Source organism: Myxine glutinosa, chromosome 5, assembly GCF_964187855.1.
Source record: "Myxine glutinosa chromosome 5, kmMyxGlut1.1, whole genome shotgun sequence".
Lineage (NCBI taxonomy): Eukaryota > Metazoa > Chordata > Myxini > Myxiniformes > Myxinidae > Myxine > Myxine glutinosa.
In genome coordinates, this window is record NC_136265.1 from 199,749,073 (window position 1) to 199,764,599 (window position 15,527).

The following is a 15,527-nucleotide window of genomic DNA, read 5'->3' on the forward strand; positions in this document are numbered from 1 at the left end:
TTACCGATATGAACAGTGATGTGGCTTTTATTGAAATTCTACAAATACTGTTTAGATTTTGATGATTTGCGTGTGATATGATTTAACGGATGTTTATATGAATCATTTAAAATAAAAAAAAGCCTTCAATTTCTGATATTTTGTCTTTTCATTTGGGCCGCCCAATTGAAGCCCCGCCCATAGGGCAGGTACTGTTGCTAGTTATTATAATTGATTGTTTATTTGATCAATGTCTATTTTCTACAGATATATATATATATATATGCATTGCACTTGTTTTCGTTTTCTTTCAGGTTAATCAGTTCCTGGTGTAGAAACCTCAGCCTCTGTAAAACAATGATGAACACGTCAAACAATTTATTGTTGCTTTGTACAAACTCGCAAAAAGTTCACAAACAGTGCAGGAATATAAACCTGCAGGTCAGGTAGATATGTTACCTTCTTTACATAATTCAGTGACATGCAATTGACAATTGAAGACAGTTTGTGTTTCACAAGTACAATTTGTTTGCAATTATTATTATTATTATTGTTATTATTAAATAATTCGTTCACTTATGTGTATTAGTAAATCTGTAATTATACTTGTACGAGATTGCTCAAAAAGATCAACAAACGTGAAACTCACAGTGGTCCAAGACATAAGGGTGACACCGAAACATCGAAGATGTACGAATGTGTTAATATCTTGATGTTAAGAGAATTTTGTTTTCAGATTAGGGTCTATTATTGTGAAACATGGGTTGCTGAACTACCCAGGGAAAGGTCTTCAGTCGTGCACCTGTTCTTTACAACTGGGCTCAATTGTTGAAGCTCAGAGAGCAATGAGACTTCGATTCCGTACGAGTGAAGCTTCTTCGTCTGCAAATGCTATCCATCGTAAAGTGAATAAATTTGGAAGTGAAAGTACGGCACAAGACGTCATGTCATGTGGTAGGCCACGGAATGTCTGAACATCAGAGGCAACTGAGATGATGTAACAGTGTTGAGGACTCCTGGGAGGTTCTTGCCATCCGCACGTCACATGAGCAGGGAATCTGCTCTGGTAGAAGAATACTCCAAGAGGACCTCGGGTTGTAACCATCTTCAGTTTGTCCAAACACTTTCAGCAGGTGACAAAGAAACAAGTTGGAATTCTGTCGCATTCTTCTTCATTTTATGAAGGATAATAAGGCTATTTGAAAGAAAAGCTCTACTAAATTAGGCCTCACACCTTGCAGGAATTTGAGGATAACCTTGGTGCAGAAGTAGCATATGTTCCCCAAGCAAGGTGCAATCCATCATTATTTTTTGGGAAAAAAACAAAACAAGAAGTTTGCATTCCTGCATTTCTTATATTTGTGGTACATTATATGATAAACCTAATATGCGAGACTACATGCTGTAGTTTAAGTTGTAAGACCTTGAAGAGTACTTGTGCAACACTCCATTGCTTTTGAAAAATTAACACAGAAGCAAATAATTTCAAAAGAAACTAGAAAGCATCTGAAAATGCAAAGGCCGTCCGCATCCATTTGTATTCAGACGACTACTTCCGTATGCTCAAATAACAAAAACAGTTTAAAGAAAATACAGAATGAAATTTGACGGTTTTATGCAACTTTGACCTTAAGATCTAAAAACAAATCAGCTTCTAGCTTTTGATTGGTGAACCAATTCGGTAACTCGATATGCAAATTCTTAAAATTCCAGGTTAATCGGATGAAAATTGGTGATTTTATGCAACCTTGACCTTTGACCTTTTGATCTAAAAAAATGAGCTTCTAGCTTTTGATTGGTGAACCATTACAGTGACCCAATATGCAAATTCTTTAAATTTCAGGTCAATCGGATGAAAATTGGTGATTTTATGTGACGCTGATCTTTGACCTTTTGATAAAATTATTAATTTACCTCCTTCATATTCTCGTAACACACCTTTGTTGAAAAATTGATGACAAAACTCAAATGATAAATTGAAATTTCAGGTCAATTGATTAAAAGTTCATGATTTTATGTGACGCTGACCTTTGATCTTTTGATAAAATTGTTAATTTACCTCCTTCATATTCTCGTAACACACCTTTGTTGAAAAATTGATGACAAAACTCAAAAGGCTTCATTCAATTGGATGAAATTTTCAGTCAATTGGATGAAAGTGATGATTTTAGTTGTCACTGACCTGTAACCTTTCGACAAAACTATTAGTTTTTCTTCTCCATATTATCACAATAAAGCTTTGTTTAAAAATTTGCTGACAAAACTCAAATGATAAATTGAAATTTCAGGTCAATTGATTAAAAGTTCATGATTTTATGTGACGCTGACCTTTGATCTTTTGATAAAATTGTTAATTTACCTCCTTCATATTCTCGTAACACACCTTTGTTGAAAAATTGATGACAAAACTCAAAAGGCTTCATTCAATTGGATGAAATTTTCAGTCAATTGGATGAAAGTGATGATTTTAGTTGTCACTGACCTTTAACCTTTCGACAAAACTATTAGTTTTTCTTCTCCATATTATCACAATAAAGCTTTGTTGAAAAATTGATGACAAAACTCAAATGATAAATTGAAATTTCAGGTCAATTGATTAAAAGTTAATGATTGTATGTGACACTGACCTTTGACCTTTTGACAAAGTTGTTGAATTGCCTTTTCCATATTATCATAGTAAAGATTTGGTGAAAATTTGATGACAATAGTTGAAATACTACGGTTGACAGAGTTACGGCCCAGACACACACAGACAGACACATACAGACAGACACACACAGAAGTGATTACAAAACCCCATCTCCTGCTGCGCATGGGACAGGCTGATTAAAGAGAAAAGCTTTGGCCTATCCTGGACCATTATGAGTATTTGTTTGTCAAACATTTTGAGCACACCTCTTATCCTTGGAGGGAAAATTACAACCTGAAGTATGACTGATCATTTTTCATCGCCATCATTTTCCTCTTCATCATCCACGTCATCTTCCTCTTCTTCATCATCCATGTCATCTTCCTCATTTTCAACCTCTTCCTTGCTATCTTCATCATCATCGTCATTTTCATCATCTTCATCACCATGAAGCTCCATCTTACCGACAAGGTCTTCAAGACCAGTTACGGACAGTTGTGGAACGTGACCTTTAGGCGATGCCCCATGCATTGCACCCGGTGGTTCACCGGTGGGTCGCAATCCCATCGGGGGATTTCCTCTATTTGGGTTTTCACTGGGTGGTACATCAGCCCCTTCAATCTCCCTCGTCTTGCGTGGGTGCTGCTTGGAATATTCTCTCATAAGACCTTCTGGTTCTGTCATCATCGGGGGCTTACCAGTGGCAGCCATGCTGCACTTCTGAAGCAATTCCGGGGAGAGTGTCATATTGACGGCCGAGTGGTTCTGGACCTTTTCACAAATTTCTCGCATTCCCTCTCCGAGAGGAGAATTCCGTGCCCTCTTCATGCCACTCCGCAGTCTTGGGCCACCCTGCATATCATCGTTCTTGTCCTTGCCATATCGTGGTCGTGGACCACCTGCAAATGACAGTTTGCGTTTAAATTCCAGCAAACCTTTCACTTCGTATTCAAACTCGTTAATATAATATGAATAGCGCAATAAGCAGTTTGCCTTAGTGTTGTAGATTTAGTGAGTTGTTTCAACACATCAATGACTACCGGTCACTTTGCCTTAATGTATGTGGGACAATCATGAAGTTCGTTGAATGGCATCGTTGAACTAGAACAGTTTATGTTTTGTATCCCACTAATAGGCCGGATCTGGATTCGGACCTGAACCAAAATCGAATCGGCTTGTTCTTGTCACCGAACCAACTCATTCACCAAGATTATTCATAACTCGTCCATAACTTTAAAAAAAATCATGTTATACACCGCTTTTCACCCGATCTCTCAATGGTGAAGAATCACTTAATTAATTAATTATTGTAGCCGAATCCATATTCAGATCTTCACCAAAATTGAATCGATTCTTCCTTGTCAGGCACCCAACCGATCCACCACGTTTCGTCCAAATCCATCCACACCTTTTTGAGATATCTGGCTATGTATCATTTTTGTCCCGATCTCCCAATGGTGAAGAAGCACTTTAAAAATTCCAGTAGCCGAATCCGGATCCGGATCTTCACCAAAATCTAATCATCTCGTCCTCGTCACACATTCGCTACCTCTCTACCAAAATTTGTCCGAATCCGTCCACAACTTTGAGATATTTTGTTCAGAAACTGACAGACAGACGGGGGTGTAAAAATAACCTCCATCCACCTTTGGTGGCGGAGGTAACAAATGACAAAGTTTTTTTGATTTTTCAATATACTGTATAAGTATATTTATATTCTGGTATTTTGCCTGAACCCAGGTCTATTACTGCTGAATAAATGAAAGCAGAGCCCCCATCCAGATTTCTCCCTTGCTATGAGCTCATCTGGCCGACATACGGCGAATCGTTTACTCGTGACCATAATAAGCTCGTTAATAAATAAAGCTTGTTAACCCCCTAACTTGACGAGGAAGGTCGAGAACGCACAGGTCGAGCCCCATCACAGCGCTTGCTGCACCACCTGTTAGCAACAAATGTCACCTGCCACAAGAACACATTGTCTCTGCCCTGCTGATCACCAGTTAGGAGGTTTACAGTCAGGAGTAATAAATTAGACGAAAGGAGCACACTGGCCTTAGATGTGACGTGACACTGACGTCATGCACATAAATTTGTGACCGAAAGGCATAAATCTCATTCTGCAAAGACCTGCGTGTCAGACAGATGTCATCTCGCTGGTCTGGAGGGGAGGTGTGGGCAAAATTTATGTGCATGATGTGCAGAAAGAAAGGCCTTAGAATTACCCTTTGAACCCTCTAGAATTACCCTTTAGAACCCATTAGAATTACCCTTTAAACTTGCTCTTTAGAATTACCCTTTGAACTCTCTAGAATTACCATTTATAACCTTTTATAATTACCCTTTAGAACCCACTATAATTACCCTTGAGAATTACCCTTGAGAATTACCCTTCAGAAACCTTTATAATTACCCTTTAGAACCCATGAAAATTACCCTTTAGAATTTCTCTTTAGAATTACCCTTTGAACCCTCTAGAATTACCCTTTAGAACCCATTAGAATTACCCTTTAAACTTGCTCTTTAGAATTACCCTTTGAACTCTCTAGAATTACCATTTATAACCTTTTATAATTACCCTTTCGAACCCATTATAATTACCCTTTAGAATTACTCTTTAGAATTACCCGTTGAACTCTCTAGAATTACCCTTTATAACCTTTTATAATTACCCTTTAGAACCCATTATAATTACCCTTTAGAATTACCCTTTAGAATTACTCTTTATAATTACCCTTTAGAATTACTCTTTCGAATTACCCTTTGAACTCTCTAGAATTACCCTATATAACCTTTTATAATTACCCTTTATAACCCATTATAATTACCCTTTAGAATTACCGTTTAGAATTACTCTTTAGAATTACCCTTTGAACTCTCAAGAATAACCCTTTATAACCTTTTATAATTACCCTTTAGAACCCATTATAATTACCCTTTAGAATTACCCTTCAGAATTACTCTTTAGAGACTTTTATAATTACCCTTTCAAACCCATTATAATTACCCTTTAGAATTACTCTCTGGAATTACCCTTTGAACTCTCTAGAATTACCCTTTATAACCTTTTATAATTACCCTTTAGAACCCATTAGAATTACCCTTTAGAATTACTCTTTAGAATTACTCTTTAGAATTACCCTTTGAACTCTCTAGAATTACCCTTTATAACCTTTTATAATTACCCTTTAGAACCCATTAGAATTACCCTTTAGAATTACTCTTTAGAATTACTCTTTAGAATTACCCTTTGAACTCTCTAGAATTACCCTTTATAACCTTTTATAATTACCCTTTAGAACCCATTATAATTACCCTTTAGAATTACTCTCTGGAATTACCCTTTGAACTCTCCAGAATTCCCCTTTATAACCTTTTATAATTACCCTTTAGAATTACCCTTTAGAATTACTCTTTAGAATTACTCTTTGGAATTACCCTTTGAACTCTCTAGAATTACCCTTTAGAAACTTTTATAATTACCCTTTAGAATCCATTATAATTACCCTTTATAACCTTTTCTAATTACCCTTTAGAACCCATTAGAATTACCCTTCAGAATTACTCTTTATAATTACCCTTTAGAATTACTCTCTGGAATTACCCTTTGAACTCTTGAGAATTACCCTTTAGAAACTTTTATAATTACCCTTTAGAATTACTCTTTAGAATTACCCTTTAGAATTACTTTCTAGAATTACTCTTTAGAATTACTCTTTTGAGTTACCCTTTGAACTCTCTAGAATTACCCTTTATAACCTTTTATAATAACCCTTTAGAACCCATTATAATTATCCTTTAGAATTACCCTTTAGAATTACTCTTTAGAATTACCCTTTGAACTCTCTAGAATTACCCTTTATAACCTTTTATAATTACCCTTTAGAACCCATTATAATTATCCTTTAGAATTACCCTTTAGAATTACTCTTTAGAATTACCGTTTGAACTCTCTAGAATTACCCTTTATAACCTTTTATAAATACCCTTTAGAACCCATTATAATTACCCTTTAGAATTACCCTTTAGAATTTCTCTTTAGAATTACTCTTTAGAATTACTCTTTAGAATTACTCTTTAGAATTACACTTTAGAATTACTCTTTAGAATTACTCTTAGAATTACCCTTTAGAATTATCCTTTAGAATTACTCTTTAGAATTTCTCTTTAGAATTACTCTTTAGAATTACTCTTTAGAATTACTCTTAGAATTACCCTTTAGAATTACTCTTTAGAATTACACTTTAGAATTACTCTTAGAATTTCTCTTTAGAATTACTCTTTAGAATTACTCTTTAGAATTACTCTTTAGAATTACTCTTTAGAATTAATCTTAGAATTACCCTTTAGAATTACCCTTTAGAATTACCCTTTAGAATTACTCTTTAGAATTACACTTTAGAATTATCCTTTAGAATTACTCTTTAGAATTACACTTTAGAATTATCCTTTAGAATTACTCTTTAGAATTTCTCTTTAGAATTACTCTTTAGAATTACTCTTTAGAATTACTCTTTAGAATTACTCTTAGAATTACTCTTTAGAATTACTCTTTAGAATTACTCTTTAGAATTACTCTTTAGAATTACTCTTTAGAATTACTCTTTAGAATTACTCTTTAGAATTACTCTTTAGAATTACTCTTTAGAATTACTCTTTAGAATTACTCTTAGAATTACCCTTTAGAATTACCCTTAAGAATTACCCTTTAGAATTACTCTTTAGAATTACTCTTTAGAATTACTCTTTATAATTACCCTTTGAACTCTCTAGAATTACCTTTTAGAATTACCCTTTTGAACTACCCTTTCGAATTACCTTTTAGAATTACCCTTTTGAACTACCGTTTAGAATTACCTTTTAGAATTACCCTTTAGAACTACCCTTTAGAATTACCTTTTAGAATTACCCTTTTGAACTACCGTTTAGAATTACCTTTTAGAATTACCCTTTAGAACTACCCTTTAGAATTACCTTTTAGAATTACCCTTTTGAACTACCCTTTAGAATTACCTTTTAGAATTACCCTTTAGAACTACCCTTTAGAATTACCTTTTAGAATTACCCTTTAGAACTACCGTTTGTTTTTGTTTTTGTTTTTTTGTATACTGAATCGAGGCTCGTGAAAGAGCTGACATTTACTTCACAAACAAATCAACCAGACAAACAAAATATATAAAAAGAGGGAGCGGAAGACAAGAGAATGGGAAGCACACAAACACTTGAGAGCACACAACATTTAAGAGCAGGGAGATGTGTGGGAGGGAGAGGGCTTGGGGGGAGGAGGCGTGGGAAGGGGGGGTGGGGGGGGGGTGGGAGAAGTATAAAACACAAGGACACCAAGGACACCAAGGACTTCCAGGACAGAAGTTGGTATTTCAAAAAGTGGAATTGGGGTGAAATTATCGGGGATAGAAAAGATCAAGGTTTTGGATGGGGGAAGATAAGAGATGGTGGTGAACAGCTGTTTTAAAGACCTGGAGGGTGGAGTGGGATTGAAGAGAGTGAGGGAGTTTGTTCCAGAGGTGGGAGAAAAGGGGAATGAAGGAGTGAAGCTGAGCAGAGAGTCTTGATTTTGGCAGTTTAACCATAAGAGGGTTGCAGGCAGATCTTGTGCGACCTGTAGGAATATTTCCGGCACAGAGCCCAGAGAGAGCTGGGGGGGCAAGGCCAGAGAGGATTCGGTAGAAGACGGAAAGACCACCAACCTGCCTGCGGTGAGTGAGTGAGAGGCCCTTGGAGTTTGCTTCATCGCGGGAGATTCCAATGATTCTGAATGCTTTGCTTTCAACAGCGTGAAGACGAGCTAGGTGTGAGACAGGAGCACCAGCCCAGAGGGGAGAGCAGTATTCCATTGAGCTGCGGATGAAAGCCTTGTACGTGTTGAGGAGCTCAGGTGTGCCAAGGAAGGACTTCGCACGACGGAGGATGCCCAGTCGGCGACTGGCTTTGGAGGCCAGATTTGAAATGTGGTTTTCCCAGGAAAGATCATGGCAGATAGTGAGACCCAAAAGTTTGAGTGACAGAACTTCTTGGAGAGGATTATTCAGAAAGTAGATGGGAGGGTTGTCCAGTCGATCTTTTCGGAGAGACATCGTAAGAGTGTGAGATTTGTCAGGATTGAAAGACATGTTCCACTTGTTTGCCCAGTCTGTGATTTTGTCCAGGTCTGCAGAGAGTGAGGAGGCTGCAGACTGCCGATCTGAGGGATGAAGAATGGAGCGACAGAGAGTAGAGTCATCAGCAAAGAGATAGAGAGGATTTTCAAGAGAGTCGGAGAGATCATTGATGAAGACCAGAAAAAGCACAGGGCCCAGAACACTGCCTTGGGGAACTCCAGCCTGAACAGGAAGAGGAGATGAGAGAAACCCATTCAGGGCCACACGTTGACTACGACTAGAGAGGAGGTCCGCCAGCCATGCGTGGAGATTTCCATGGATACCAACAGAGGAGAGTTTGGTGAGCAGAGCGGGGTGCCAGACCGTATCGAAGGCACGTGATATGTCAAGGGAGACAGCTCTAATTTCCTGTTTGGCATTGAGGACCTCCATCCATTGCTGAGAAAGCAGTAGCAGCATGTCCACAGTAGAGTGACCAGGTCTGAAACCAAATTGATGATCAGAGATCAAGCCATTGGAGAAGAGGAAAGATTTCATATCTGAAGCAATGATGGATTCCATGACTTTACTGATAATTGAGAGAAGGCTGATTGGTCTGTAGTTGCTGGGATCTGTTTTTGCACCTTTTTTGTGCAAAGCGGTGATGTTGGCAGATTTCCAAGCAGATGGCAGATGACCTTGAGCAAAAGAGAGTGTGAAGAGAACAGAGAGAGGGAGTGAAAGCGGAAGAACAAGATTTTAGGACCCGTGGGCTGATGCCGTCAGGTCCAGTTGCAGAATCAGAGTCGAGGGTTGACAGAAACTTTTAGAATTACCTTTTAGAGGGTTTAGAATTACCTTTTAGAATTACCCTTTAGAATTGCTCTTTAGAATTACCTTTTAGAACTGCCCTTTAGAATTACCTTTTAGAATTACCCTTTAGAATTACTCTTTAGAATTACCCTTTGAACTCTCTAGAATTACCCTTCAGAAACTTTTCTAATTACCCTTTGAACTCTCTAGAATTACCCTTTAGAACTACCCTTCAGAATTACCTTTTCGAATTACCCTTCAGAACTACTCTTTAGAATTACCTTTTAGAATTACCCTTTAGAACTACTCTTTAGAATTACCTTTTAGAATTACCCTTTAGAACTACTCTTTAGAATTACCTTTTAGAATTACCCTTTAGAATTACCTTTTAGAACTGCCCTTTAGAATTATCTTTTAGAATTACCCTTTCGAATTACCCTTTAGAATTACCCTTTGAACTCTCTAGAATTACCCTTTAGAAACTTTTATAATTACCCTTTAGAACCCATTATAATTACCCTTTGGAACCCATTAGAATTACCCTTTAGAACCCATTATAATTATCCATTAGAATTACCCTTTAGAATTACCCTTTAGAATTACTCTTTAGAATTACCCTTTGAACTCTCTAGAATTACCCTTCAGAAACTTTTCTAATTACCCTTTGAACTCTCTAGAATTACCCTTTAGAACTACCCTTCAGAATTACCTTTTCGAATTACCCTTCAGAACTACTCTTTAGAATTACCTTTTAGAATTACCCTTTAGAACTACTCTTTAGAATTACCTTTTAGAATTACCCTTTAGAACTACCCTTTAGAATTATCTTTTAGAATTACCCTTTCGAATTACCCTTTAGAATTACTCTTTAGAATTACCCGTTGAACTCTCTAGAATTACCCTTTAGAAACTTTTATAATTACCCTTTAGAACCCATTATAATTACCCTTTGGAACCCATTAGAATTACCCTTTAGAACCCATTATAATTATCCTTTAGAATTACCCTTTAGAATTACTCTTTAGAATTACCCTTTGAACTCTCTAGAATCACCCTTTACGACCTTTTATAATTACCCTTTAGAACCCATTATAATTACCCTTTAGAATTACCCTTGAGAATTACTCTTTTGAATTACCCTTTGAACTCTCTAGAATTACCCTTCAGAAACTTTTATAATTACCCTTTGAACTCTCTCGAATTACCCTTTAGAACTACCCTTCAGAATTACCTTTTAGAATTACCCTTTAGAACTACTCTTTAGAATTACCTTTTAGAATTACCCTTTAGAACTACCCTTCAGAATTACCTTTTAGAATTACCCTTTAGAACTACCCTTCAGAATTACCTTTTAGAATTACCCTTTCGAACTACTCTTTAGAATTACCTTTTAGAACTACCCTTCAGAATTACCTTTTAGAATTACCCTTTAGAACTACTCTTTAGAACAAGCGTTACGCCTCGGTCCCCCGTCGGTGAAGTGATGTGAGTTGACAAAGTTTAAGACGCAGAAAACATGCTATGATATGATATTTCGCTCACAGGGTTCAGACATACATGGAGGTGGCGATATTGGATTTTGACGTGGCGACCCAATTTTAAATAGCGTTCTTCCTTGTGCCTAGACACACCCAAACACCAGATTAGAAGTTGGTGCTTTGCTTATTTTTCAAGATATTACGCTCACAAGGTTCAGACATATATATGGTGGCGGCCATCTTAGATTTTGACGTGGCGACCCAATTTACAATAGCGTTCTTCGTTATGCCGAGATACACCCACACACCAGATTAGAAGTTGGTACTTCGCTTATTTTTCAAGATATTTCGCTCACAAAGTTCAGACATATATATGGTGGCGGCCATCTTGGATTTTGACGTGGCGACGCAATTTTCAATAGCCTTCTTCCTTATGCCGAGATACACCCACACACCAAATTAGAAGTTGGTACTTCGCTTATTTTTCAAGATATTCATCTCACAAGGTTCAGACATACATCGCGGTGGCCATCTTGGATTTTTACGTGGCGACCCAATAGATACACCCACACACCAGATTAGACGTTGGTACTTCGCTTATTGGTCGAGATATTTCGCTCACAAGTTTCAGACATATATATATATGGTGGCGGCCATCTTGGATTTTGACGTGGCGACCCAATTTTCAATAGCGTTCGTCCTTATGCAGAGATACACCCACACACCAGATTAGAAGTTGGTACTTCGCTTATTTTTCAAGATATTCATCTCACAAGGTTCAGACATACATGGCGGTGGCCATCTTGGATTTTGACGTGGCGACCCAATAGATACACCCACACACCAGATTAGACGTTGGTACTTCGCTTATTGTTCGAGATATTTCGCTCACAAGTTTCAGACATATATATGGTGGCGGCCATCTTGGATTTTGACGTGGCGACCCAATTTTAAACAGCGTTCTTGCTTGTGCCTAGATACACCCACACACCAGATTAGAAGTTGGTACTTCGCTTATTTTTCAAGATATTTCGCTCAAGGTTCAGACATATATATGGTGGCGGCCATCTTAGATTTTGACGTGGCGACCCAATTTTCAAAAGCATTCTTCCTTTTGCCGAGATACACCCACACACCAAATTAGAAGTTGGTACTTCGCTTATTTTTCAAGATATTCATCTCACAAGGTTCAGACATACATGGCGGCGGCCATCTTGGATTTTGACGTGGCGACCCAATTTTCAATAGCGTTCTTCCTTATGCCAAGGTACACCCACACACCAGATTAGAAGTTGGTACTTCGCCTATTTTTCAAGATATGCAGGTTACAAGGTTCAGACATACATGGCATCAGACATACATGGCGGCGGCCATCTTGGATTTTGACGTGGCGACCCAATTTTAAACAGCGTTCTTGCTTATGCCTAGATACACCCACACACCAAATTAGACGTTGGTACTTTGCTTATTTTTCAAGATATTCATCTCACAAGTTTCAGACATACATGGCGGCGGCTATCTTGGCTTTTGACGTGGCGACCCGATTTTAAACAGAGTTCTTCCTTGTGCCTAGATACACCCACACACCAGATTAGACGTTGGTACTTCGCTTATTTTTCGAGATATTTCGCTCACAGGTTTCAGACATATATATGGTGGCGGCCATCTTGGATTTTGACGTGGCGACCCAATTTTCAATAGCTTTCGTCCTTATGCCGAGATACACCCACACACCAAATTAGGAGTTGGTACTTCGCTTATTTTTCAAGATATTCATCTCACAATGTTCAGACATACATGGCGGCGGCCATCTTGGATTTTGACGTGGCGACCCAATTTTCAATAGCGTTCTTCCTTATGCCTAGATACACCCACACACCAGATTAGAAGTTGGGACTTCGCTTATTTTTCAAGATATGCAGGTTACAAGGTTTAGACATACATGGCATCAGACATACATGGCGGCGGCCATCTTGGATTTTTACGTGGGTTGCACCTACACACCAAATTCGAATGCGGTCCTTCGCTTACGCACGCACGCACACACGCCCGCACGGACGGACGGACAGACACACGGACGGAGGGGAAAGCCATAGTCCCCCTTTCGCTCCGCTGAGCGACGGGGGACAATTACCCTTTAGAACTACCCTTCAGAATTACCTTTTAGAATTACCCTTTAGAACTACTCTTTAGAATTACCTTTTAGAATTACCCTTTCAAACTACTCTTTAGAATTACCTTTTAGAATTACCCTTTAGAACTACCCTTTAGCATTACCTTTTAGAATTACCCTTTAGAATTACCCTTTAGAATTACTCTTTAGAATTACGCTTTGAACTCTCTAGAATTACCCTTTAGAAACTTTTATAATTACCCTTTAGAACCCATTATAATTACCCTTTGGAACCCATGAGAATTACCCTTTAGAACCCATTATAATTATCCTTTAGAATTACCCTTTAGAATTACTCTTTAGAATTACCCTTTGAACTCTCTAGAATCACCCTTTATAACCTTTTATAATTACCCTTTAGAACCCATAATTATAATTACCCTTTAGAATTACTCTTTGAACTCTCTAGAATTACCCTTTATAACCTTCTATAATTACCCTTTAGAACCCATTATAATTACCCTTTAGAATTACTCTTTAGAATTACCCTTTAGAATTACTCTTTAGAATTACCCTTTGAACTCTCCAGAATTACCCTTTATAACCTTTTATAATTACCCTTTAGAACCCATTATAATTACCCTTTAGAATTACCCTTTAGAATTACTCTTTAGAATTACCCTTTGAACTCTCGAGAATTATCCTTTATAACCTTTTATAATTACCCTTTAGAACCCATTATAATTACCCTTCAGAATTACCCTTTAGAATTACCCTTTGAACTCTCTAGAATTACCCTTCAGAAACTTTTATAATTACCCTTTAGAATTACCCTTTCGAACCCATAATAATTACCCTTTAGAATTACCCTTTAGAATTACTCTTTAGAAGCTTTTATAATGACCCTTTCAAACCCATTATAATTACCCTTTAGAATTACTCTTTTGAATTACCCTTTGAACTCTCCAGAATTACCATTTATAACCTTTTATAATTACCCTTTTGAACCCATTATAATTACCCTTTAGAAACTTTTATAATTACCCTTTAGAACCCATTATAATTACCCTTTAGAATTTCTTTAGAATTACCCTTTGAACTCTCTAGAATTACCATTTATAACCTTTTATAATTACCCTTTCAAACCCATTATAATTACCCTTTAGAATTACTCTTTAGAATTACCCTTTGAACTCTCCAGAATTACCATTTATAACCTTTTATAATTACCCTTTAGAACCCATTATAATTACCCTTTAGAATTACCCTTTGAACTCTCTAGAATTACCATTTATAACCTTTTATAATTACCCTTTCGAACCCATTATAATTACCCTTTAGAATTATCCTTTAGAATTACCCTTTAGAATTACTCTTTAGAATTACCCTTTGAACTCTCTAGAATTACCCTTTATAAACTTTTGTAATTACCCTTTCGAACCCATTATAATTACCCTATAGAATTACTCTTTAGAAACATTTATAATTACCCTTTCGAACCGGTTAAAATTACCCTTTAGAATTACCCTTTGAACTCTCGAGAATTACCCTTTATAACCTTTTATAATTACCCTTTAGAACCCATTATAATTACCCTTTAGAATTACTCTTTAGAATTACTCTTTCGAATTACTCTTTCGAATTACCCTTTAGAATTACCCTTTAGAATTACCCTTTAGAATTACACTTTCGAATTACTCTTTAGAATTACCCTTTAGAATTACCCTTTAGAATTACCCTTTAGAATTACCCTTTAGAATTACCCTTTAGAATTACTCTTTGGAATTACTCTTTGGAATTACTCTTTAGAATTACCCTTTAGAATTACCCTTTAGAATTACCCTTTAGAATTACTTTCGAATTACCCTTTAGAATTACCCTTTAGAATTACCCTTTAGAATTACTCTTTAGAATTACCCTTTAGAATTACCCTTTAGAACAAGCGTTACGCCTAGGTCCCCCGTCGGGGAAGTGATGTGAGTTGACAAAGTGCAACACGCAGAAAACATGCTATGATATGATATTTCGCTCACAAGGGTCAGACATACATGGAGGCGGCCATCTTGGATTTTGACGTGGCGACCCACTTTACAATAGCGTTCTTCCTTATGCCTAGATACACCCACACACCAGAAGGTACTTCGCTTATTTTTCAAGATATTTCGCTCACAAGGTTCAGACATATATATGGTGGCGGCCGTCCTGGATTTTGACGTGGCGACCCACTTTACAATAGCGGTCTTCCTTATGCCGAGATACACCCACACACCAAATTAGAAGTTGGTACTTAGCTTATCTTTCAAGATATTCTTCTCACAAGATTCAGATATACATGGCGGCGGCCATCCTGGATTTTGACGTGGCGACCCAATTTTAAACAGCGTTCTTCCGTGTGCCTAGATACACCCACACACCAG

The 15,527-nt window shown here is 37.2% G+C and overlaps 1 protein-coding gene across 4 annotated transcripts in view; it reads right to left on the reverse strand.

Annotated features, from left to right (window-relative positions):
* Positions 1-342: 342 nt before the first annotated feature.
* LOC137426482 (uncharacterized) overlaps positions 343-15,527 on the reverse strand; it is a 28,775-nt gene continuing 13,590 nt past the window's right edge. For 2 of the 4 annotated variants that reach the window (XR_013623673.1, XR_013623674.1), the window contains exons 2-3: positions 2,339-3,507; positions 343-1,893 (exon numbers count right to left, since the gene is read on the reverse strand). Coding sequence is in view for 2 of the 4 variants with exons in the window: in XM_068115053.2 (XP_067971154.2) it covers positions 2,918-3,507 (590 nt within the window). In the remaining 2 variants the exon portion in view is untranslated. Of the gene's footprint in view, positions 3,508-15,527 lie in introns of all 4 variants that reach the window. The other 2 variants (XM_068115053.2, XM_068115054.2) reach the window with 1 other exon arrangement.